The following is a 24968-nucleotide window of genomic DNA, read 5'->3' as shown; positions in this document are numbered from 1 at the left end:
CCCTGCAAGAGACTTCCAGTGAATCATAACCACATTGCAAAGTATGCTTTCCCACTTGTTCAGCTGCATGCAATAAATCCTGCATTTCCTTGTTCTCTGAACATTCAGAATTTGTCAACAATTTCTGTTTAAGCAGTGACATTAAGTATTGCTGATATTTAAGCATATGTAACAGACAATTTAAAGCCCTTACAGCCAAGGTAGCAGAAGTGTAAACTTTTTTCCCCATCTGTCCAGTGCCCTATAATCCCTATCACAGGGGACAGGGTTTTTTGCATTGGAAGCTTTGACCCCTTTGGGACCCTGTGATATAGTTTCTGGGTCAGCAGCTGGGTTTTTATATAGGAATTTGAGAATTTGGGACCCTGTAGTATCTGTCTAGCTTAGCAGGTGCAGGGGGTAAAGAGTCAGGGGACAGGCCGGACCCTGAAAATACATCTACAATGTCTAGAACAGGTGGAATAGTGAGGGGTCTGTGCTGACGAAGTAGCAGAAAGTCTCTGAGCCTTTTCTTAGATTCAGAGTAATCTTGGCTCTCCCAGTGGAAATGCTCCCTCATTGTATGCAGGGTTTCCCCAAAAGAATAATCCTCAGGAGGTGAGGTTGAAGGAATGGATTCTTCAGCATCAGAGTCCTCATAGGGAGGAATAGAATAATCCTGTTCCGAAGAGGAATCGGAGGAAATAGAAACCTGATCAGAAGAATCTTATTCTGTCTCTTGCCTAGGCCTCTTATCAGGAGGGGGATGGGAACCCCTGATCAAAGTAATTAGGACTTCGGCCATTTTAAGCATCTGTTTTTTAGGCATGGAAGTTTGAGTAGGAGAATGCTGTACTTGTTTGTTTGTCTTTAGAGCTGCTTTAGTCTTTGTCTTTGAAGCTGAAGATGGTTTAACATATAACTGTGTAGGTCTGAAGACACCCCCTCAGAAGCCGATGCCTGCTCAGCGGCTCCGGACCCATCTGAGGGAATGATTTCCGAGTGTCCAATGCCTTGAGTATCCAGAGACCCAGTCGGCTCCACATGGGAGTCGGAAGCGGCCTGTGGCTCTGAGGTAGCGGGCGCCAGGGGCTGCGAAAGTGCCTCACTGAGAACCGGCGACTGGCCTAACGGAGGCCTAGTCGTCAGTTTTGGACCTCTGATGCCTATCCTTCTCCTTGTCCTTGCATTTTTTGTAAACTCCGGTCATCGGCTGTTCCGACGGCATTATATAATTAAATCTTCGGCCAAAGTAATGAAATACAAAATCAAACCGACGCTTAATAGTGTGTTGCTTAAATCTAGCACAAAACCAACAGCTAGCAACGTTGTGGTCAGGGCCTAGGCAAGGAATACAGTAAGAGTGAAAATCCTTATTGAGGTATTTGCTTCCCACAAGAAATACAATTGTTAACTTTTTCTGACATCGATCTGGAGCAAGAAATAAGTTTCCCCAACGGGGTACTTAACTTTAATGAAGACTTCGGTTCTGAAATTCGGATATGAAAATCTCAGGAGTCGGTCGACCGGCACTTGCGAACTGCTTTTGCTTCGGGCACCTCGCGGCAAGAAAGACTGAAGAAAATTGTGTCCGTTGCATCTTTTATACCCCTGGCACACTGACGTCAGGGAAGAGGCAACAGCAGCCGACGCCAGACCAGGACTTTGGAATTCGGGTAGCCTGCCAGCAGGATAACCAAAGAGTGATGACTGCAACAGTGAAACACGATGAACATAGGATACTGCACTCCTTAGATGTGCACAGACAACTTCGATTCTACTTGGACGGGTCTAAACCTCAAAGGAAATCTGAACTGCTGGTGGCATTTGCTGTTGGGATAGAGGGGGAAGGCTATTTCAAAGCAAACCATCTCCAAATGGATAGGCCATTGCATGCACTTCTGCTATAAGCACCATGGAAAACCTATCCCACAGAGGATCAGATCCCAGGGCTGCATCTACCTCTACAGCCTTTCTCAAAGGCGTACCTACCAGGGACATCCTAGAAGCTGCTACCTGGAGTTCTGTACATACTTTCACCAAGCATTGCCATTTGCCAATTTTCTCTAAATCCAGAGCTGGCTTTGCCACTGCAGTTTTGCAAGGCCTTATAGCTGGTCCTAATGCTATCTAAATTCCTTCTCCCATCCTTAGCTTTGGGAATCTACCCAACTGTAATGACTGCAACAGTGAAACACGAAGAACATAGTACAGTTGTGTACACTTACCATAAATGTAGATGTTAGTGTATTCACTGTTGCAGTCCTGGTTACCCTCCCTCCAGCCCCCTGACTTTGTTTGGCTATACCTCTTCTCTCCTTTTCAATGCTTAAAAGCTTTTTGGTGTATTTGCTTTTTTGTTTGAGGTATAACCTTGTATAGTTATAGATTTAATTGCTTCCCATTGGGGGGCACCTGACATCTGGGGCATGAAAAACTGATGTAATGACATCGGCTGCATGTTTTATACCCCTGACGACCTGACATCACGGAAGAAGAGACCGCAACTGACGCAGGAACCAAGACTTTGTTAATCAGGCTGACTGAGGGCTACCTGCAAGCAGATAACCCAAATGTAATGACTGCAACAGTGAATACACTCGAACATCTACGTTTATGGTAAGTGTACAACTACTTTTTGGCATCATCAAGGCTCTCTAGACATCATTAGAGTGGAAGCACCCCTGGTTGCTACCTCTGAGTTTCAGCATAACCTGTAAGGAGTCCTTACATTTACCATCTCATAGGAGATGTTCTTCATGTTTCACTGTTGCAGTCATAACTGTAGGGTGTTCCTGCCGGCAGGCAGCCCGAGGTCGGCCAGAATTCCAAAGTCTGGGTCCGGCGTCGGCTGTACCAGCAAGTACCCTGACGTCAGAACGCAGAGGTACAAAGCTGACAGCCGACGCCATCTTCTCCAGTCTTTCTTGCCGTGCGGTGGAAAGCAGCTCGCAAGTCGTTGGTTGGCGTTTTCAGACAACGTGCTTTGATTGTCGTCGGTCCGAAGTTTTCTACTTCTCTTAAGCTAAGTACCCCATTGGGGAATCTTTTTTCTTGCTCCTCCGATGTCAGAAAAAGTTAATAATTGTATATCGTGTGGAAAACAAATAGCTCATAAAGATTTCCACTCTTACTGTCTACCTTGCTTAGGCCCTGACCACAAAGTTTCTTGCTGTCGGTTCTGTGCCAGGTTTAATTCTCGCACTATCAAGCGTAGGTACGATTGGGCCTTGAATTATTTCGGTAGACGATTTAATTATAGGATGTCGTCGGATACTTTACCAACAACCGGAATTCAGAAAAAACGCAAAGACAAGGATAGGCCTCAGAGGTCCAAACATGATATTTTGCAGCCGGAGCCAGCTTCGGGTTCGGCAGTAGTCAGTGAGGCGCTTTTGCAGCCCCTGTCGTCCGCCACTTCGGAACCGATGGCCGACACGGACTCCCATGGGGAGCCTTCTAGGCCCAGTATTTTATCTGCTGCAGGACCTTCGGACGTTGCTCCTTCAGATGGGTCCGGAACCACTGTGCAGGTACCGGCTTCTGATGGGGTTTTCAGGCCTTCTAATATTACTATATCTACAAAGACAAAGGCAAAGTCAAATACTCCTGTTAAACCAAGGGTTTCTTCACAAGCTGCCTCGGATACAGCTCCCAAGTCCCAGAAGCAATTACTTCGGATGGCTGAAGATTTACTTACAATGATTAGGGGTTCTCACCCTCCTCCAGAAAAAAGGCCTAGACAGGATATTCCTTATGATTCTTCTGATCAGGCTTCTGTGTCTTCTGTCTCTTCCTCTGACCAGGATTATTCTTTTCCTCCTTATGAGGATTCTGATGCAGAGGACTCTATTCCCTCTGCTTCTCCCCCTGAAGATTTCTCTTTAGGGGAAACCTTACATGACATGAGGGAGCATTTTCATTGGGAAGGTCAGGATTATTCTGCTTCCAAGAAGAGACTTGGGGGATTTCTCCTTCTCCCTCAACACAGACCTTTGGCCATTCCTCCTGTACTTGATATTGTGGATGATGCTTTTTCTGAAGCTAACCTAAATCCTGATTCTTTGCCGCCTGCACCTTCTAAGCCTGATAGAATTTACAGAGTCCCTGACTCCCATCCATTCTTATTTAAGAACCCTTCTGCTGATCCTGAAACCATTTCTCAGGGTTCTAGGGCTGCTAAGGCCGCTTCTTCTAAAAATCCTATTCCCTCTGAAAAGGATTCCCGTGCCTTGGACAGGTGGGCAAAAAGGTTTACACTTCTGCTACTCTTTCTATTAGAGCTTTAAATTGCCAGTTTCACATGTTCAAGTATCAGCAATTTCTTTTGTCTGTCCTAAAGCAAAGGCTCTCTACCTTTCCTGCATGTGCAGAGGACAAGGAATTACAGGATGTATTGCATGCAACTGAACAAGTTAGCAAACATAGTTTACATTGTGGTTTTGATGCCTTGGAAGCTTCTTGCAGGGCCGCAGCCTCTGGTACTGTTATCAGGAGACATGCTTGGCTTCGGGAGCAGAATTTACGGGAACAGGTTAAGGCTAAACTGTTAGATGCCCCTGTTCAGCATGATGTTTTATTTGGGTCCAAGGCTGAGGAGGTTATTAAAAAGATGGAAGAAAAAGCAAAGTCTATGCAGACTGTTAAGTTCGGCCTCCTAGATTTTCTAGAAATTGGCCCTCCAAAAATTGGTCCTTTCCCATGTCTGACAGGCCTCAAAGGGGAAGATATAGACGCTCCAGACGCCGGGGGCAGTCTCAGGCCTCTTACAGGTCCAGACAATGAACTGCTTCTTCACCTAGAAGGGGAGAAGACGGACCTCAATCTCAAAAGAAGCAGACTCAATGACTCTCCCCGTTGGGCTTCAGGTCCTCCTTGCCTGGAAGCCCCTCTCGGAGGAAAACTTTCTCTTTTCTACCAAAATTGGACTCGTATTACCCAGGACAAATGGGTTTTAGATGTGATTTTAAGAGGCTACAATTTCCACTTTCATACTCTGCCAAGGTCTTCGGGTTGGCCGGATCTACCAAAACATCAATGGTCAGAGGCCTTACATCAAGTGGACGCCTTATTGGTCATGAAAGCCATAGAACCTGTTCCACTTCCAGAGATGGGAGAAGGTTTTTACTCCAGACTATTTCTGGTCCCAAGGAAACAAAACTCCTGGAGACCTATTCTGGACCTCTCAGTGTTAAATACCTTCCTGGAGATTCCAAAATTCAAGATGCTTACTCTGCAACAACTTCTTCCCATGCTCTCCCAGGATGCTTGGATGGTGACATTGGACTTGAAGGAAGCCTATTTACACATTCCCATCAGACAGGAGCGCAGAAAATACCTCAGATTCAAGGCAGGTTCGAGACGCTTTCATCTCTGTACTGCCCTTTGGCTTATCTACTGCACCCAGAGTCTTTACCAAGTGTCTGGCTCCAGTAGTAGCTTATTGCAGACTCCAAGGAATTCAGATTTACCCCTACCTGGACGATTGCCTTATTCAGACGGACAGCAAGGATCTTTTACTTCAACATCTACAGTTTGTTCAGCGTCTTCTCCTACTACTGGGATTTTCAGTGAACACAAAAAAGTCACATTTGATCCCCTCTCAACAAATGATCTTTTTGGGGGCTCTTCTAAACACAAGCTTACAAAAGGCCTTCCTTACTCCAGAAAAACAAGTACAGCTGGCATCAATTTTCAAGACCTTGGCTACTTTAACTCAGCTCACTGCAAGGAAATTCCTGCAGGCTTTGGGCTACATGGCTTCTTGCATCCTGTTGATTCCAAATGCAAGGCTTCATATGAGAAAACTTCAATGGTACCTAAAGAGTGTATGGTCTCAGCATTACCACAGCCTGGAAACAATGATACCTCTGATTCCCTGCCTCCAAAAAGAGTTCCTTTCCTTTGGTGGTCCAGGGCTTGTGCTTTAAACAAAGGGAATCCCTTTCGTCTACCTCATCCTGCTCAGATCATAACCACAGATGCCTCGGATTATGCTTGGGGAGCTCATTACCTAAACAATTGCCAGCAGGGTTATTGGACAAAGAAGCATCTCCCCTGGCACATCAACTTGAAGGAAATGTTGGCAGTCCAAAATGCTCTTCTAGCCTTCCAGAATCTTTTGCAACCAGGACATCTGATTCGCACAGACAATGCCACAGTCATGTGGTATATAAACAAGCAGGGAGCCTCTCACTCATACCCCCTTTGCAGACTAGCCATGAGTTTATGGGACACAGCTCTAAATCTGAATCTGCATCTTCAAGCTCAATTCATTCCAGGAAAACAGAATCTCTTAGCAGACAGCCTAAGCAGAAATCTTTTGGATCCTCATGAATGGATGCTAGACCCCAACTTATTCAGCAGGATTACGACAGTTTGGGGTTGCCCTCAGATAGATCTGTTTGCATCCCATCTCAATCATCAGCTGCCTCTCTTTTGCACCAGGTCCTTCCACAAAACAGCTTGGAAAGTGGATGCCCTGTCTTTCAGCTGGAGGAATCTTTCGGGATACGCCTTCCCTCCTCTTCTGCCTCGGGTATTACTGAAAATAAAACAGGACAAACCCAGGATTATCATTTTGATAGCTCCAAATTGGCCTCGGCAGTTTTGGTACCCAACTTTAAGACACCTGTTCTTGGAACCTCCATGGATTCTGCCTCTGTTTCCTTCTCTTCTGTCCCAGCATCAGGGTCAGATGCTACACACTCAAATCAAGACTCTCTGCCTGGCAGCTTGGCTCTACAAGGGCCTTTGATTCCTTCTGCTTTACCCAAACAAGTAAGAATGTAGGCGAGATGGATCCCAAACATCTAAAGTTATGGTAAGTACATAACTAAAAGTTCTCTAGGCAAGGCCATCTCTAAACAAACTGTTTCCAAATGGATTGCCCATGGAATAAGGTTTTGTTACTCTCACTTTGGGAAGTAGATTTCTGGTACTGTTAGAAGTCATTCTACTAGAGCAGCTGCCACTTCAGCAGCTTTTCTCAGAGGAGTTCCTACCAAGGACATTTTGGAAGCTGTCACTTGGAGTTCAGTGCATACTTTTTCTAAGCACTATAATCTCCCTTTGTATTCTAAGTCTTGGGCAGGTTTTGCCTCTGCTGTTTTGCAGGGCCTTCTGGCTGCCCCTTCTGTATAACCTCCTCCCTTATCACAGCTTTGGGATTCCACCCTACAGTTATGACTGCAACAGTGAAACACGAAGAACATAGTACAGTTGTGTACACCTACTATAAATGTAGATGTTCGAGTGTCTTCACTGTTGCAGTAGGTGTTTCCCTCCCACCTATCCCCTCTTATCTTCTTTTGTGGTGTATTTGTGTTTCCTTTTTGGACACCTTTTTTGGTTATTTTGGGGGACTTCTGACATCTGGGGCAAGAAAGACTGGAGAAGATGGCGTCGGCTGTCAGCTTTGTACCTCTGCGTTCTGACGTCAGGGTACTTGCTGGTACAGCCGACGCCGGACCCAGACTTTGGAATTCTGGCCGACCTCGGGCTGCCTGCCGGCAGGAACACCCTACGGTTATGACTGCAACAGTGAAGACACTCGAACATCTACATTTATGGTAGGTGTACCCAACTGTACTTTCTTTGTTCAGCATGAAACTGGACACTTTCCAGTTTAGAATATTCCTGCTCATAGAAAAGACCTGGGAAGCTGTGCATGGCTGGAAGTACAGCCAGGAGGTCCTCACTCAGACATTCCTCATCATCTGGGCCATTTTACAATTATGTTCTTCAGATTTTTTTTCTTTGCACACTTTGGGATGCATTTGTGGTTTCATTGCTTACTGATTTCGATCATGGTACTGATCCACTATAGCTAGGCCTTAGTATGTGGTGGAACAACCCCTTCGTATCCCCAGTAGTCTCCCCTTATACGTAACTAAGTCCATCACAAGTCTTGTAATGGATGTTTCTGTTGCAGGTTGGGCATTTTATCTTACCATCTCCAAGGAGTTTAGTGCAAATGCATCTCCTTAGACAGAAAGGCACCTTAATTAACCAGCTGGAGTTCTGTCCAGTCCTAGCTTTGATAAATGTGGGGGGGGGGGGGTGCATCCAAGGCATTTCCAGATTTGTCTTACAGCTGGTCTTTCATTTGGTGCTTTAATGAGCAAGGAGGCATGTTCTTATACTAATGCATAGAGGTGGTTCAAGCCTAGTTGGCCATACTAGAGGCATCACTTCCTGAAGTTCCCATCTTTGGGAAGGAAATGTACCAGTGAGCTCTCTGAACGTTTTTTTATCTCCCCTCCATTTCTTTGAATTTGGGAACAGTCTGGTTTGACCCTTCCATTAGTAGGGCATCTTAGGGAACAACTTGCTTCACCATTGGAAGAGAGGGTGAAATGCTATCTTACTCCACTTGTGCTTAATGCTCATTAGCAACAGGGAGTTTAGTAAAGGTTGCTTCCTCCATTATGTTTCTAGGAAAGTTACCATATGCTTTTCCACCACTCCCTTTAATTGCATGCTTACCCAGGAATTTCAGTGAATACAAAAAATATATTGTTGAATGCCTAGGCTGGTTTGTGTTTTAGAGACTGCTGCCTAGTGGTACACTATCTTAACCATACTGCTGATTCTAGCCAAGAAAGTCCCCATAGCAAGGGCTACTCACAGCTCGATTTCTGCTGTAGACCCTCTGATTCCACCAGGCTTTTTGGCTGAGATGCCAGAAGTGTGACTGAAGCTAACAGGAAGCCTTCCACCTGAAATATGCCTCTTGGCTCAGCGAGGTTTCTTTATTTGGAAGGAAGGGAATGTTCTTCCATAATCAACGTATGCTTGTGACTCACCCCAGGCACTTGTGTGATCTGTGTTCTTTGCTCAAGGATCTTCTGTCCTCTGTTTCTGTACATCAACTTAAGTAGGATTGGAGCTGTGGTCCAGTACTGGCTGGCCAAACAGTTCCTTAAACAGAATCCATGTGTGTTGAGCCCTTTGAATGCACCATGTCTTCTCTGGAGTTTGCACCTCATGAATGTTGGGTCTGCCCCATTAGTCTGCTGCCTTTTTAGCTTTGCTGGAAAGCCCAACCAATCAAAAACGTGAATCGTTTTCTCAATGGTTTGTTCTTAAAGAGCTTTATAATTGAGCATTTTATTAATACCAGGAAATGTGCGAGCATAAAGTCTGTTGCCATTTATATTCTATCTAATCCAAAAGATCCTTAAAGTTTCCTTATTAGTAGCATGCTTACACAAAAGCATGCTTATCTTCTGTTTGGATGGCTCTTGCATGCCAGTAAATTCGCCATAATCTCATCATGCTTATATACATGGCAGAAGTATAAAGTCAAATGGCAAACATGCTAGTTTTGTTAGGTTTGTATTGGTACCTTTAGCATTGTACTGTAACAATTTCTTAAAGTTTTTATTCTTTTTGTAAGTAAATATCTGTTTGCTGCCTAGCACAGATAAATGCTCATGACATTTTATTGTGACCTTTAGGCTATGAGCTTGCTTTAGCTCCTTTATTTTATTTACATTTGTTAACTGGGTAGTGTCCGACTGGATTGGAAATCTTTTTTTCAGCGGAGACCAGGGGAGAAAAGCTCCATAAACAATACACATTATTTAAGGCGCAAGCAGTAAAAAATAAAATAGTATAAGTAGTACATTGCTATATGTAACAAGTATAACAAAGAAAATAAATATGCATGTTTCAGGCACCTAGAATCACTTTTTCCCTCTAATATAAGTGAGGTGCACAAGTCCTGTAGTTTTACAAAGGTGAGTTGCATCTGAAAGAGCAAAAATTAATTAAGCTTTGTGTTTGTTCGCCTTGAATGCCCTGATTTTTTTTTCTGCCTCATTAGCAGTACTTTAACCTGCTTCTCCATTTTCTGATAACAGGACAACAATGAGAGTGGACTTGATGAAGAGATGGGACTGGTGGGAGCATCGGCAGAGGATACAGAGGCTGAACTGGTTAGAAAGATTTGTGAAACAGAGCTTCTTAACGGTAAGTCTTCAGTGGCTGGTCGCTGCACCCACAGCTTTCCTGCACTTTCTGGCTGCCTTGTAACTCGAGTAATTAATCTTAAGCCTGGATATTCCCTGGTGAGGAAAAGTCTCTGCTGTGTTCCCTCCATAAAAAAAAAAAAGAAAAACACACCTGGCGGTGAAAGCATTTGTCTAAAGATTGGGAGGCAATAGTATGAATGTAGAAATAGTGCACAGACCTTTGTCGTGCCATACATAACTGAAGTATGTGAGCTGATGAATACATAGCTTTGTATCAGATGTCTTTTCATTCTGCCTCTCAACCTTTGGCTATTTGGATCAGAAAAATTTTTTTTTTTTTTTTTTTTTTTTTTTTAACTGCCCTCTCTCCTTATTGTCTCCATGCATATAATTTATCAGAAATGTGTTCCCCACAGCCTTAGCTTACCACTTTTACAAAGACTTTGTGCTTTGCCTTTTTAACAGGGTTTTCTCTTCCTGACTATTTTTTCTCCCTCAAACCAGGGGAGGAGAGACGCTTCATTTATCCCTCCTTTCTTCATACTTGTTGTTTCAGGAGTCAGCAATTTTATTTGCCGATTTTTAGCCTTTGTAATTTTTGACAAGTTTTTCAGTTGTACTTCTAGTTGTTGCTGTCTTTCTTCCTTGTATAGTTAGACGTCTGGATTTAGGAAATATGTGGGGCATGAGCATAAGCTACCCTGTCAGGCTACACATGCATGTGTTTATTACCTTGGGCCTGAGCAGCTCACTTTTGCATGCCAGGCCTGTGCATCCTTTGGGTCACAGGCCTTGGTTGATTGCCAGGTTAAATTTGGTTCTTAAATGTGTTACCCTTTGCTACTGCTGCAGCTTCTTCCCCTTTAAAGTCAGTGGAAATGAAGGAAAACAAGACTAGGATGAAGAAAAAACGCAGAGAGAAAAACTGGTTAAAAGAAAAAAGTAGTGAAATATATTCTGTTTCACCCTTAGAGGGCTATCTGCACCCAAAGACACTAAGCCCTTGATCCTGATTTATTTGAAGGGGTCTAATTGGTGCCTCCTTGGCTTCAGTCTCTTACTTTATCTATGCCGGACTTTGATACAACCTCTGTGATAATTTTGGATATTCTGAGCCTTTTAACAGTGGCTCCAGCAATGGATTACATTATTTCCCCTTAATGCCAGAACCTGAATTTTCTTCAGAGCCTTCTCCCCACTAGATCCAATCGTCACCCTTTCAGATCTAGGTGGTTTCTCTGAAACTACAAAAGCCTAGTAAATCAAGTACTTTGGCTTCCTGCAGGCCAACTAGATCTACTTAAGAGCATCAAAGACCTGGATTTATACCATCTCATGAGATTCTTCTTGAAGGCTCAAAAGGACCTTGGCATTATTCCCTTTCTCCGAGTTAACGGTCCTATTCCTTTGGCTTTGACTGTCTGTTCTGCCACCAGGCCATGTGCTGTTGCCATTAGTTCTGAGCAACTTCCATTACGAATCTGTTCCAGCTGAGCAACTTCCATTACGAATCTGTTCCAACTGCCTGGCTTTTGTCAGATCCAACTCCTTCCAAGATGTACTTGACTTTAAATTTCTTTGGATCAGTGTATCCCAGAGCTGTTTGGGACAGAGGACCAACAGATCTGATTCAACCCAAAGGTTTTCAGAGCCATCTCTACCTGTCAGTGCCTCTGCCCTAGATAGGGTCAGTGGCTTGTACCGAGACTTTCTTCAGGTTCCCTGATCAAGAGGGCACTCCTGGCTAGCAGTCTTGCTTCAGTGAGAGTTCTCAGTATCATAGAGAGGATATTATCAAATTCAAAGACTGGTTCTACTGTTCCTTTGACAGAACTATCCAGAACCTTCTCTTCAGTTCTGGCCTGAATTTGTCATGAGTTGGTCTCTGGACAGACTGTGCCTTCGAGCTTTGACCAGCCCTGGCTTGGGGGCTCCCTTGTAGCTTCTTTGTTGCTACATTTGCTCTTCATGCATTGAATTATTTGGCACTCTTAGAGGCTTCAAAGTATTTGGTTTCTGAAGCATCCTAGTTGGTAGCTACCAAGCCTTTCTCAGACTCTCGTATGGCATTGGTGACAGCTGTCCACCAGGTGACCTATACCCAACATCTCCATGTGCCTCATCAGTAGTGCGGCGGATGGTGTGGCTCAGGCAGGAAACACTGGTATTGTTAGTCATGCCTGGATGCATCATTGCAATTTTGTAGACTGTTCTTAGCCTTATTCTTAAATGCTCTCTTGTCCTAAAGTCAGAAACACTCTCAAAAAGTAACAAAGGTAAACTTGTCTGACATGGAGATGCATTTCTCCATCCCTCGAAAGACCTTCTGCAGGAATCTGAAGGGGGGAGGAACATGTGCTTCTGTAAATCACAGCAGTTTTCCTAAGACACTTCTAGTAATAGCTCCCTAGGTGTGTGTGTGTGTGGGGGGGGGGGTGACACCTTTAATGATCATTTCCTCAGAGGCGGAGGTGGTTGGCAGTTTTAGGGCTTCAGAAGTGCTTTATCAAGGAGCCCTTTCAGCAATTAAAATTGCCCAATTGCTCTGCTGTGGAGGCAGCTGGGGGGTGTTTGTCTCTCCAGTCACAGGATTTGGAAGCCATGACATCAGATACGTAGGTGTTGAGTGACATTTCCAGAGTTTACTATATCCTGTTCCACATCTTTACAAATTTAAAACAAAAACTGCTCCCAGATGTTTCACCCCAACAGCAAAGGTAAGTAGCATTAGAAATCCAAAAGCTGCTGTCAAACTAAGTAATCCAAAAAGGTCCCACCAGACCATTTAGGAATCCAGGGTGTATGAGGGTTTTTGGTGACAAAACATAGGACCTCTGGTCCATCTTGGACCTAAGCAAGCCAAGCTAGCAAGTCATCTGGACTAAATTTTACAGATGGTTACTGTTCAATTATTCTTTCTACAGACGAATGACTGGATGTGCCCTGTGGACCTCAGAGATGCATACTATCCGATAAAGATAGAGGTACTCCAGAAGGTTACTATCAATTTTGAGCACTGCCTTTTGGGCTTATTATAGCTCCCTCCAAGGTATTTCTGTACATGGATGACTTCTTATGGCAGTGTCAATCATGTCTTTGGCCCAAGCAAGGGACTGCTTGCTTCATCAATGCCTGTCTTTTGGAAATAGCCATCAATCTAGAGAAGTCTAAGCTGGAACCAAAACGGTGCTTAGAGTTTTATCGGATGTCACCTGAACACTAACAAGCACAAGTCCAGATTTTCTCACCCCTTGGGCCAACCTCATCCATGGGTGCCAGCTCTGCAAACTCTTGCCAGTCTTATTTGTTTGTACCCAAAGCCTCCTACTGTCTTCATTCAAAGCGTTCTTGGATATATAGAAACAGCTATTTTTGTACTCCTAGCAAGGTGCTACTGAGAGTTAACAGGTTCCACTGTAGAATTCTCATGGTCTATGTACTTCCACCTAATCACCTACCTAATCCATCTTACCAGTGTGAGACTGCTTTACATCCACTGGTAGATAACCTCCCTTCTAGTTATCTAGGTCATTCCTTTGCATTTACTGTGACCAAAGACACAGTAACCATGAATGCTTCTCCCCTGGGGTGGGGGGACAGAATGTCGGAAGGACTGTCCAAGGTATCCGGTCTTAAACAGAGGCTTTTACCCATCAATGTCTTGGAGATGAGAGCAGTTCTACCATAGGAGGCATTCCAAAACTGCCTCCTCAAAGGTGTGCTAATTAGTTTCACAACAGTAGTGTTTTACTTGGAATCTACTCTTACTCACTGTGTTGAGAGGTTGTGTGTGGGGCAATGGACAGTGTCCTTGCAATGTTTTCTGATGTTTTTCCCTGGGATGTGAATTACTAACATTCTAGTAGACAGTTTAAGACCTCAGTCTAGCAGTAGCAACTCAAATCTGATGGTCTTGGGGATAGCCATGCTGTAAAATCTTTGCAACTCCAAGTATAGCACGTTCTTTGTCCTGATTCCCCCCCCCCCCCCCCCCCAAGGGGCAGTCACTGAGGGGATGCTCTTCTGTATGCTTGGCCCCCAGGTCTCCTGTAATGCCTTTCCTCAGACACCCTTGATGATCAAATTCCTACAGAAAGCAGCCTGTTGCAGTGCAAAAGTAATCCTCATTGCCCCTTTCTGGTCCAGACAGGTATGTGTTTTTTTTCACTTCTGTGGCCCCTCCACTTTCTTCACTCTCGAGTCCTGGGCACAAATTCCAGATGTGATCTCTTACCCCTTGGGTCAATCTCACCCAAATCTGGAATTTCTCAAACTGCCCACTTACTCCATTTACATGATGGCCAGAGATCCCAAGCTTTCCAAACAACTTCATATTTTTCTAGTGGACAGCTTCTGGGATGACGAAAAAAATTACAGTAGCAAATGGAAATGTTTCTCTGATTTTTCATGGTATAGATACATTTTCTGCCCCTATTAGACTATTTTGGATTTCTTGGCTGGACTCTCATATTCATGGCTCAAAGTTCCATTTGGCAGCCATTCTAAATCTAGTGTTGGTCAAGATATCACTGTTGCACCCTTGACATTGTCAAACCTATTATGTGAAGTTGTTCTATCTCGCCGCTCTGCTCCGAGTCGGCCGCTTTTTAAGCTCAGTCTCTAAGAGAATCTCGAGACCTAGTGTATATCCCATGATGCTCTACTGTAAATTCCCAGATCTAGTTTGCCGCTGCAACGGATCTACAGCTCGTCTGAGGAAGCTCGGGCCAGTGACTTATTTTTTCTATATTTATAGAGAATTTTTATGGATAATTTTATCTTTATATGGTTAAAATAGATGTGATTTTTCTATAGTATTAGGGTTTAGTTAGTTCGTTTAGATCTAGTGAAATTTTTGAAGTGTTTTCTCTCTAAGGTTTTTCTAGGCCTCTCATCTGTTTGGGCGTGACAGGGCTCTGTCAGCTCGTGTGTGCACTTCTGTCACCTTTAACCTTAGATATATATATATATATATATATATATATATATCTATACATATATATATATATATATATATATATATATATATCTATACATATATATATATATATATATATATATATATATATATATATATATATATATATATATATATATATATATATATATATATATATATACATATACATATACATATATGGGTCTACTTTAGAAAACCGACACGCCAGTTCGCCGACACACAAACCACCGAGACCAGATAACTGACAACACACAAAACAAAACCGACAACGCAAAACACCGAACACCATTACACCGACACACCGAACGTAAACAACACATTACACTACATAGCATAGCCACTAGCCCTAACCCAAACCCTAACCCTAAGGTCCGACACTATCGCACACTCACCCTACCTGCACCCTAACCCTAACTCACTTAACCCACCCCTACACCTAAAGACTGTCACTATCGCACACTTCACCTACCTGCACCCTAACCCTAACTCACTTAACCCACCCAAAAACATAAAGCCCGTCACTATCGCACACTCACCCTACCCGCACTCTAAACCTAACTCACTTAACCCGTCCCTAAACTACAGTCCCTCACTATCACACACTTACCTTACCAGAACCCCAACTCCGACACTTAACACACACTCACCTTTCCCACACCCTAACCCAAAATCCCGCAATATCGCACACTTACCTGACCGCTCCTAACTCCGTCACTGTCGCACACTTACCGAGTCGCACTCACACATTACCCTTGTCGGTCTTTCCGCTGTCGGCAAATCACCCTTTCGTTAAACTTTCCTGTCAGTCATTTGGTCTTCGTCTTCCGCGTGTCGGGGAATCGTCGGTTCGGTCAACTAAAGGGGACCCATATATATATATATGTGTATATATATATATATATATATATATATATATATATATATATATATAAATACATATACACATACACATATATCCTGTAGAGTGCTTAGTTCATAGTTAACTATAATAGTTAAAATTTAGATACTTAGATAACTGGTGTGTTATTTCTTTGGCTTAATATTGAGATTCAGGGACCTGAATTTATATTGTTTAAGATGTCAGAAAAACAAAAGCCAGGATTTAAAAGGTGTGTGTGTGGTCAAAAAATGTCTGTTACAGACAACCTCTCCACCTGCGTGTACTGTTTGGGTTTTGTTCATTTGCAGGAGGAGGTGTGCTCTATCTGCCACTCCTTTAGCGCCAGGGTTCTTTTGGAAAGGCGCAGGAAGCTGGTAGGGGACTCCTGAAGCCTGAATTTCAGGCTACGTTGGACAAGGCCGACCTTTCTTCCAAGGCTTCGAAGGGGTCAAAGTCGTCCAAGGGGTCCTCGGAGCCCAAGTCATCTGCTCCGAGCTCCTCTGGTTTGGTTCGTTCATCAGCTCCACAGCCCTCTGAGCCGTGTATCGATCCTTTACCTCTGAGCCCATTTGTGGATCCGATATTGGAGACTCCTCAGTCTCCAATTCTTCAATCAGTACCATCTTTGGCTCCTTCGACCCATCTCTCGACACATTCTTCGAGGCTTTCTGATGTGGACCTGGACCGAGGGGTTAAGCGGCTGTTAGAGAACCCGGCCCTGGCCAAAATGCTTTCCATTTTGAGCCACTCTGCTTCGAAGCCTGAAATTCCAGCCCTGATTTCTTCTCCTCTTTCTTCGAAGCCAGTCGAGCTCTCTGAGCCGGGGTGGACAGAACCGATGTTGGTAGAGCCCTCGGAGCCGAGGTTTGATCCACCTCCCTCGGATCCCTTGATCTCCTTGGTTCTGACCAGGGAGTCTCTGAGTCGACAGTCCCTCACTGGCTCCGGGGTGGGGAGTCGGACCGATACTTTGGTTCCGACCCTTCCCCTCAGGCCTTCGGCGCAGGTGGCTTCAGCTCATCCTCTTTATTGGAGCGGGGGGTCTCTGCTCGGGGAGAGCTGCCGGCCTCTTCGGAGCCGACAGACTTCTCGGACCGGGATTCTGGTGCCTTCGATGCCATGAGGAAGGTCATGTCTGCTAAGACCACTACCTCCTCGGATCTTTCTTCCCCTACACCTAAAGGGCCTCGTTCTACCTCTTCCCCACAGGTCCCTACCAAGCGTCGAGATCCAGGGCCTCGGGTATCCCCATTAGGTGGCCCCTCCTCTACAGGGACTTTACCGGAAGCTCCCACCGATGAAGTACCTAGTAAGAAACTGTGCAAGAGGAGGCACTTGGATTCCCCACAGGAATCCCTGACATCGGATACCGACTTGGAGCAATCAGAAGCGTCCCCACGATCCCCCTCAGAGGATGTCTCATTTGCAGACATATTGGACATCTTAAGACAGAGGGGTGATTGGCAGTCCCTTGCCCCTACTGAGGAAGAGTCTGTTCTCCTGAAGGCCTTTGGGTCTCAACCATCCACCTCCTGGGTTACCCCGGCCTTCGATGAACTGATGGATCTGGTTGCTCGAAGGGCGTGGGAGTCCTCTGATTCAGTGGAAACGGTCCCTCTGAGGCCCAACAAGTTTACTTCCCCTACTGACAAGGCCTTTCTTACCAAGGGAGTCCCGGTTGATGCCGTGGTGGTGCCGGCAGCCACCAAGAAAGAGATGTTGGAAACTTCTTCTATCCTCCTGATAGGGATTCTAGGACGATGGACAGGTATGGGAAACGCATATTTAGTTCTGCGGCATTTTCCATGAGATCGCTCAACTACCTGACCCATTTTACCCACCTTCAACGAGATCTCCTTAAAGAGCTGGGAGATATTCTACAGGGTAACACAGCTGATGCAGTTTCTGAGAAGGTGACTGCACAACTCAACACCCTCAGTTCTATAGTAAACTCATCCATGCGACTCATTTCCTATGCTGCCGATGGATCGAGTAGGGCAGCAGCCTCAGCGATAGCTCTTAGGAGACGGTCCTGGATACGCCTTTGCTCCTTTGCGGAAGCTTTCAAATCTTCCTTCGTCAATACCCATTCGATGGTTCCGCCTTGTTCGGGCCTAAAGTTAAGGAGACGCTTACTAGGTGTGAACAAGAAGGAAAGACGGTCTGCTGTAGGAGTCAGTTTTTCCACTCCAACTAGACCGTACCCCAAAGGGCAACAAAGTGGAAAAATGTGGTTCCGAAAACCCCAAGAAGCTTTCCAAAACACACACCTACGGATACCCCCTCTAGGGGCAGAGGAGGGGGTAAAAACGGAAGATGCCGTCCAAACGGCAGAGGTGGTCCGTAATACCAGGGCGACAGGGCGCAGTTCTCTGGTAAGCCCTATCAGCGTTCCTGAAAGGAAGCCCGGCTGTCGTCCTCTGGAGGCAGTTGGGGGTCGCTTGGCTTTATACCCAAACGCCTGGCTAAACATTACAACGGATTCTTGGGTAAAAAGCATCATTGCCAGAGGTTACTACATTCCCTTTGCAACCCCCCCCCCCCCCCATGTGTACAAGGATTCCAGATGTTCCACCCAGTCTGAGAAAGCTAACAGCCATAGAAATCCAAAACACCTGCTAGACAAAAGTCATCCAGCCAGTCCCGGCAGACCAGATAGGATCCGGAATTTACTCAAGGTTCTTTTTAGTTCCAAAGAAAACAGGGGACTGGAGGCCCATATTAGAACTCAGCAAAATCAACACCTTTGTCAAGAAGGAAAAGTTCCGGATGGTCACACTTCAATCGATTCTCCCATTCTTAGAAACGGGCGATTGGATGTGCTCTATAGATCTCAAGGATGCTTACTACCACATCAAAATGGACAGATCATCCAGAGATCACCTGCGTTTCCGGCTAGGGGCCAGTCATTACCAATTTAGAGCCCTGCCCTTTGGTCTCACCACAGCCCCCAGAGTGTTCACCAAATGTATGGCAGTGGTCACGGCTCACCTGAGACGTTTAGGATTCCGGGTGTTTCCATATCTGGACGACTGGCTCCTCACCGCCACCTCCAGGCATCAACTAATCCAAGCAAGAGACTACACTATCAACCTTTGTTCCCTGCTGGGCATAACCTTAAACTTCGAAAAATCTGCGTTATTACCCTCGCAGCGTATTACCTTTATAGGAGCAGAGCTAGACACAGTCAATTTAAGGATCAGGTTGCCTCAAGCAAGAATCGTATCTCTAAAAAGTCAATTGTCCAGTCTGTTGACCCAGAACAAAGCTCCTGCGTCCCAGATACTGCAGCTGTTAGGCAAAATGGCAGCCACACTGATAGCAGTCCCATTAGGGCGCATGCACATGCGGATACTCCAGTGGCTACTCTTCGCACAATGGTCTTACTAACGACTGCCCATGTCACACGAGATTCTGTTAACAAATCTTTGCAAGAAGGATCTCAATTGGTGGTTGAACAGCGACTAGTAGTCGGACGTCCCTTTGTTCTTCCCCAACCCACAGCCACAGTGACCACAGATGCTTCCCTGATAGGGGGGAGGCTATTTCAGGGAAAGACTGTCCAAGGTACTTGGTCAAGCATGGAATCACATTTGCATATAAATGTCCTGGAGCCAAGAACGGTGTTCCTGGGGTTGCAACACTTTCACGACTGTCTTCCTCCAGGGGCAATTGCTATTCAGACAGACACCATGTCTGTAGTCTGGTACATCAACAAGCAAGGGGGAACCAGATTGCATCAGTTATGCTGAGAGGCCCTAAGAATTTGGCAATGGGCTGTATCCATCAGCTGCTTTCTAATAGCAACGCACATCCTGGGGTCATCCAGCGTGATAGCGGACAAGCTGAGCAGGGCCATACTGTTGCCTCACGAGTGATCCCTCAAACTACAGGTGGCGGACAAGATTTTCCGCAGATGGGGCCAACCTTGCTGCGATATATTTGCATCTCCGATGAATTCCAAATGCAGCAGCTACTTTGCCCTTTATCCCCCATGGGGGAGCAACCCAAGGGACACGCTCATACACGATTGGCCCCCGGGCCTCCTATATGCCTTCCCGCCAATTACCAAATTTATACAGAAAGCCAAAGGGCTGGGAAGGACTGTGATTTTGATAGCCTCATCTTGGCCTCGTCAAATTTGGTTCCCCTTCCTGCAGAAGTATCGAGTGGAAGAACCATGGATCCTGGACCCAGTGCCAGATCTGACTCGATCATCGGGAGTTCTTCACCCATCCCTCATCTCCCTAAAACTGACAGCTTGGCTGCTCCAATTCCCATATTAGCCAGGTCTCAAGATTTGTCTCCCACGGTCCAACATATTATAGTCTCCTCTCATAAACTGTCTACCAGGAAGCTATATAACAGCAAATGGAAACTATTTGTTCACTGGGCTTCTCATCATTACATTGACCCTTATGTGACGCCTATTCATACCATCTTAGAGTTCTTGTCGTCTTTGTTCCATGATTGCGCAGCTGCTGTCACCATAAGAGTACAATTGGCTGCTATTTCCAATTTTCATGTAGGGTTTAATGGGTCTAACATCATGTCCCATAGACTATGCAAGGCCTTTTTGAAAGGGACCCACCATCTCAGGCCACCTATCAAGACACCCTGTCTCTCCCTGGAATTTGAATCTTGTTTTATCTCAATTGATGCTCGCCCCCTTTGAACCCGCCTCTTCCTGTCACTTAAAGTTTCTGTCTTGGAAAACTATATTTCTGGTAGCCATTACATCTGCATGTAGGGTCTCTGAACTTCAAGCCTTATCCTCCAAGCCCCAATATTTGATTTTTCATCCTGATAGGGTGTCTCTCAGGACAAACCCTACCTTTCTTCCCAAGGTCTGTTCAGAAACTAACTTAAGTCAGTCCATTGAGCTTCCAACCTTCTTTTAGACACCATACCAACAGACTGGAATATATGTTACACGAGCTTGATGTACACAGACAATTGAGATTCTACCTGGATAGAACGAAAGACTTCAGGCAATCGGATCAACTCTTCGCCTCTTACGCAGAGAATAAGAAAGGTTCTGCAGTATCAAAAATCACATTATCCAAGTGGCTTTCTGACTGCATTAAATTAATTTATTCCTCCACTAACCAGCCATTACCGACCAACGTCAAAGCCCATTCTACCCGAGCTGTTTCTATGTCATTAGCTCATGCAGTTCGTTTGCCCTTGGATACCATCTGTGCAGCTGCCACGTGGTCAAAACCTCACACGTTTATCACTCATTACAAAGTGGACAGGACCTCCAGGGACAGGGCTTCCTTTGGTTCCGCTGTGCTCAGGAATGTTCTCCTGTGAGCCACCCAGGATTAGGGTGCTTGGGATGCTACCCACGTGTAGGAACAAAACGGCGAGATAGAACAACTTCACATAGAGAAGTTATGCCCTTACCATAACGTTCCATGTGAGTTGTTCATCTCGCCTTTTTGTTCTTACATTCCCTCCCACCTTCCCCCTCCTGTTGAGAAAGATGGTTGCCTTGGTGGATTGGTCGAGTTTTGTCAGCCTGTCTTCTTGGACAGACTGTTTCTTCCTTCTACAAACCTATAGCTACCTAGATAGGTAGGCACTATAGTTCTCTTTCTTCCTGTAGGCTGTCTTTGGTTGCAGCACACTAGATCTGGGGATTTACAGTAGAGCATCATGGGATATACACTAGGTCTCGAGCTTCTCTGAGAGTCTGAGCCTGAAAAGCGGCCGACTCGGAGCCGAGGGATCGGCTCCGAACCCACGTGTAAGAACAAAAAGGTGAGATGAACAACTCACATGGAACGTTATGGAAAAGGACATAATTTCTTTTTTTTTTTTGTCTTGGAAGAGACGCTCATAGTGATTTATCTTGGCCAGAAGACTTGCTGAGTTTTCAGGCCCTTTCCTACTGTCCTCCCTAACTTTCTTTTCATAAGTAGACTTTCATTGTAGACTAATCCTTTCTTTCTCCCTAAAATTGCCTCCAGAGTCTTCCTTGAACCAGTCTATTGAGTTGCCCATTTTCCAGTTACATCAACAAAGGAGAGTAGGTGCTTCATTGTCTCGACCATTCATCGGCAATTAAGATTTTACATGGACAGAACGAATGTCTAGGCTATCTTAGTTGACCAGTTTCAAAAATTGCCTTGTCTAGATGGCTCTGTCCTGTTGTATATCATTTGTACACCTCCAGAGGCATCTTCCTACCCTTCAGACCCAAGGGCCATTCTACTAGAGCAGTACTACTACTAGGGCCTTTTTTGGCTGTAGTTCTTAGTCGCATGGGCTTCTTACATTCATTACTCACTACAAACTGGACATTTAGTCTTATTCCAGGTCAACAGTCAGTTCGACCATAATTCATAGTGCTCTTTCCTAGGACCACCTAGCTGAATGACTGAGGAAACTGTCTCAAAAGTTGAAAAGGAGGGAAAAGACCAAATCTAATATGAAAGTTTTATGTACTTACCATAACACTAGATCCATGTTGTTTTCCATCTGTCTCGTCCACCTTTTTCCCTTCCATATTGTAATCTGTTTTCAGAAATTAAGGTAGATTTAGTGGACCAGCCTGAGGTCTGGTTTAAGAACCTTTCTTAATTCTCTCCCAGTTAATAATTTCCCCTTCACTGTGATTTCACATTCCTTTTGGTACGAGTATGTGTCATTGTATAGAGAGAACTCTGAGTAGCTTTAGGCAGGCAGGGCATTATGGGAGAGAGGAGGACCTTTGGAGACAGAAGATTCTAAGGTTGCCGGCTGTCTAATCCTGATTGGATCCTAATGTTCCAATACTGAGAGAAACTGAAGACCGTATAGATCTAGAATTATTTATTTATCTTTGTTTACTGGGAAAGTCTGACTGGGAACATCCATTTTTAGAGGAGGCCAGGTGAGAAAAGCATTTGCTTATATTGCATTATACTAGGCTCCAGTTAAACACAGACTGGTAACATTTCCGTTTACATTTATACACCAACAGTAGTTAGTTATGCATTCTAAGATTTTATAGAGGTAGAAGTTACTAAAGAGAGAGCCCATGTGCAACATAGTGGATTATACAGGCAGCAGTTATGTACAAAAATTTTGTCAACTTACTGAGAGGTTGAGTCCCTTCTGTTTAAGGAGATTATTTGGAGACTGTCGTGCTGTGAACGCAGTCTCAACCTTGAGATGAGCATGTGCAGGATCAGGATTGGTTAAAATTAAAGCAGTGGTTTAAAAATATTGGGTTTGTCAAGAGTTTTATTTGTATGGGGATACTAATGGAGTTTAGCAACATATTGGGTGTAGAATGAGTCCCCTGCGACATTTGATTTATTTGTAAGTAATACGTTGTTACTACAGTGGATGTCCCTTGCTGGACAGTAGGTCAGTACTAAGTTATATAGTGCAGAGCATTCTTCTGGATGATGAATGAGTTTGTGTTCTGTAGTTGTGTAGTTCAAGATAGATTCATTGCTTTAAGCTATGGGAATGATGGGCCCTATTACGGAGATTTGTGGCAAATTTAGCTATTGTAGCAGGAGGCAAGTTTCTTTGAGTATTGTTTACGTTTGTTAGGATAGGAGCAGTGTATAAGAGTTGGCAATAAGGTGGTGGTTAGCTTTTCTTGCAGTATCTGTAAGGAATCCACTGATTTCTATAAAGGGAGCCTAGTTTTTGGTGAGTAGATTTAATGCTGTGCCGTATATGCTGGTCATATTTGAGACCCATCTGTTACAAATTCTACAAGTTTGCTGTGAGTTAGTTTCACTGATAGTATTTGCTGATTTTATGGTAAAAATTGCTTTTTATTTTGGCAACTTTTTGAGGTAAAAAGCATTAACTTAGTTTTCTTGGGGTTGACTAGGGCGTTTGATTCGCTGAGCCAGGTTTCTACAGGGAACCATGTTTGGGTAATGTTTTGGAGCTTATTTATTGTTGATGCTGCATTAATGTTGTCTTCTGCATACTGAACTAAACTAGCATGGGGAGTGGAGGTCATTAATAAATTAGAGGACCCAGGATATAGCTGTGTGGGACACCTGTAGTAACTGTTTGAAAGGGTGAGTAGGTTTGTTGCAATTTAATTGCATTCCAGATAACTGTGGAACCACAACAAGGAGTATTGTGAAAGTCCTATTGAGAGACAAATGAGCAGTTTCTGGTGTGAGACAGTAATCAAATGCCTATAACAAGTCTAGGAACATGGTGGACACAAGCAGATCACCATTTCTGTCTGTTTATTATATTGGTAAAATGTAGTAGAGCATTAGTGGTGCTGTGCTGGGCCAAAAGCCATGTTGTTTTTCTGAGAACAGGTGATTTGAGCGTGGGTTATCTGCATATGGGTGCATTTCTCTACTGTTTTGGAGAGGTGGGAGAGAATTGCTATCTATCTGTAGTTATTAAACTCTGCAGATGTACTGCTTTTGTGCAGTAATGTAGGATTTTTTCCACAATGATAGGACATATTTTTCTATTAATTAATATGGTCACAGGGAAGTCTGACTTCTGCGGCCATTTTTAGGTAATGTGATGGTAGTTGGTCTGCAGCTATTGAAGTAGTTTTTAGTTAAAGGATCAACTTCCTTATGAGTGAGGTAGGTAATGAACTGAAATTGGAGAGCTGTAGATGGTTTTGATTGGACAGGGGTAGAGAGAGAAAGGGGGGAGTTGTATTGATGTCCGAGTGATAATGATTGAATAAAGTAGGTATTAAACTGGGTGGGGATTGTCTGTTGTATTATCTGTTTTTGGAGGAGGAGTGGTGGTCTTGCCAGGGTGGAGTAGTTCTAGTGATGACCAAAAAAGTTTTTAGGTTGTTTTTTTTTTTTTGTCTTGTAGGTTGGTATATAGTATATTTGCTTTATCCTGTTTGTCATGGAGTTTTGCAAGGTTTCTAAGATGCCTAAATTGCTGGAAGGTATTTTGAGTTCTATTTTTTTATACCAATTTTTCCAGGCTTTTTATCCCTTATTGTCAAGTTTTTTTTTTATTCTTTTGCCATCCATGGTAGGGGGTTGGACTTTTTATTATGTATTGGTGCTAGATTTAAGGTCTATAAGAGTATGTTAGTGTTCTACAGCAGTATCTAATAGCATTCCAGTTATATTATTTGTTTCATTGAAAATCTCTTTCCTGACATCGGTTGTATTTTGCATTTGATTATAAATTACGTAGGTTATGGTGAGTTCTAATA

The 24968-nt window shown here is 44.2% G+C and overlaps 1 protein-coding gene across 1 annotated transcript in view; it reads left to right on the top strand.

The window, feature by feature from the left end:
- NCAPD2 (non-SMC condensin I complex subunit D2) overlaps positions 1-24968 on the top strand; it is a 1714408-nt gene that overhangs the window by 1119816 nt on the left and 569624 nt on the right. Inside the window, exon 23 of the mRNA XM_044079588.1 lies at positions 9846-9954. Within this exon, the coding sequence (XP_043935523.1) occupies positions 9846-9954 (109 nt within the window). The remainder of the gene's footprint in view (positions 1-9845; positions 9955-24968) is intronic.

The sequence above is a fragment of the Protopterus annectens genome, chromosome 8.part0 (assembly GCF_019279795.1).
Source record: "Protopterus annectens isolate FY-2018-M chromosome 8.part0, PAN1.0, whole genome shotgun sequence".
NCBI classification, from domain to species: domain Eukaryota; kingdom Metazoa; phylum Chordata; order Ceratodontiformes; family Protopteridae; genus Protopterus; species Protopterus annectens.
Note: the sequence above shows the minus strand (reverse complement) of the source record. Positions and strands in the feature narration are given on the sequence as shown.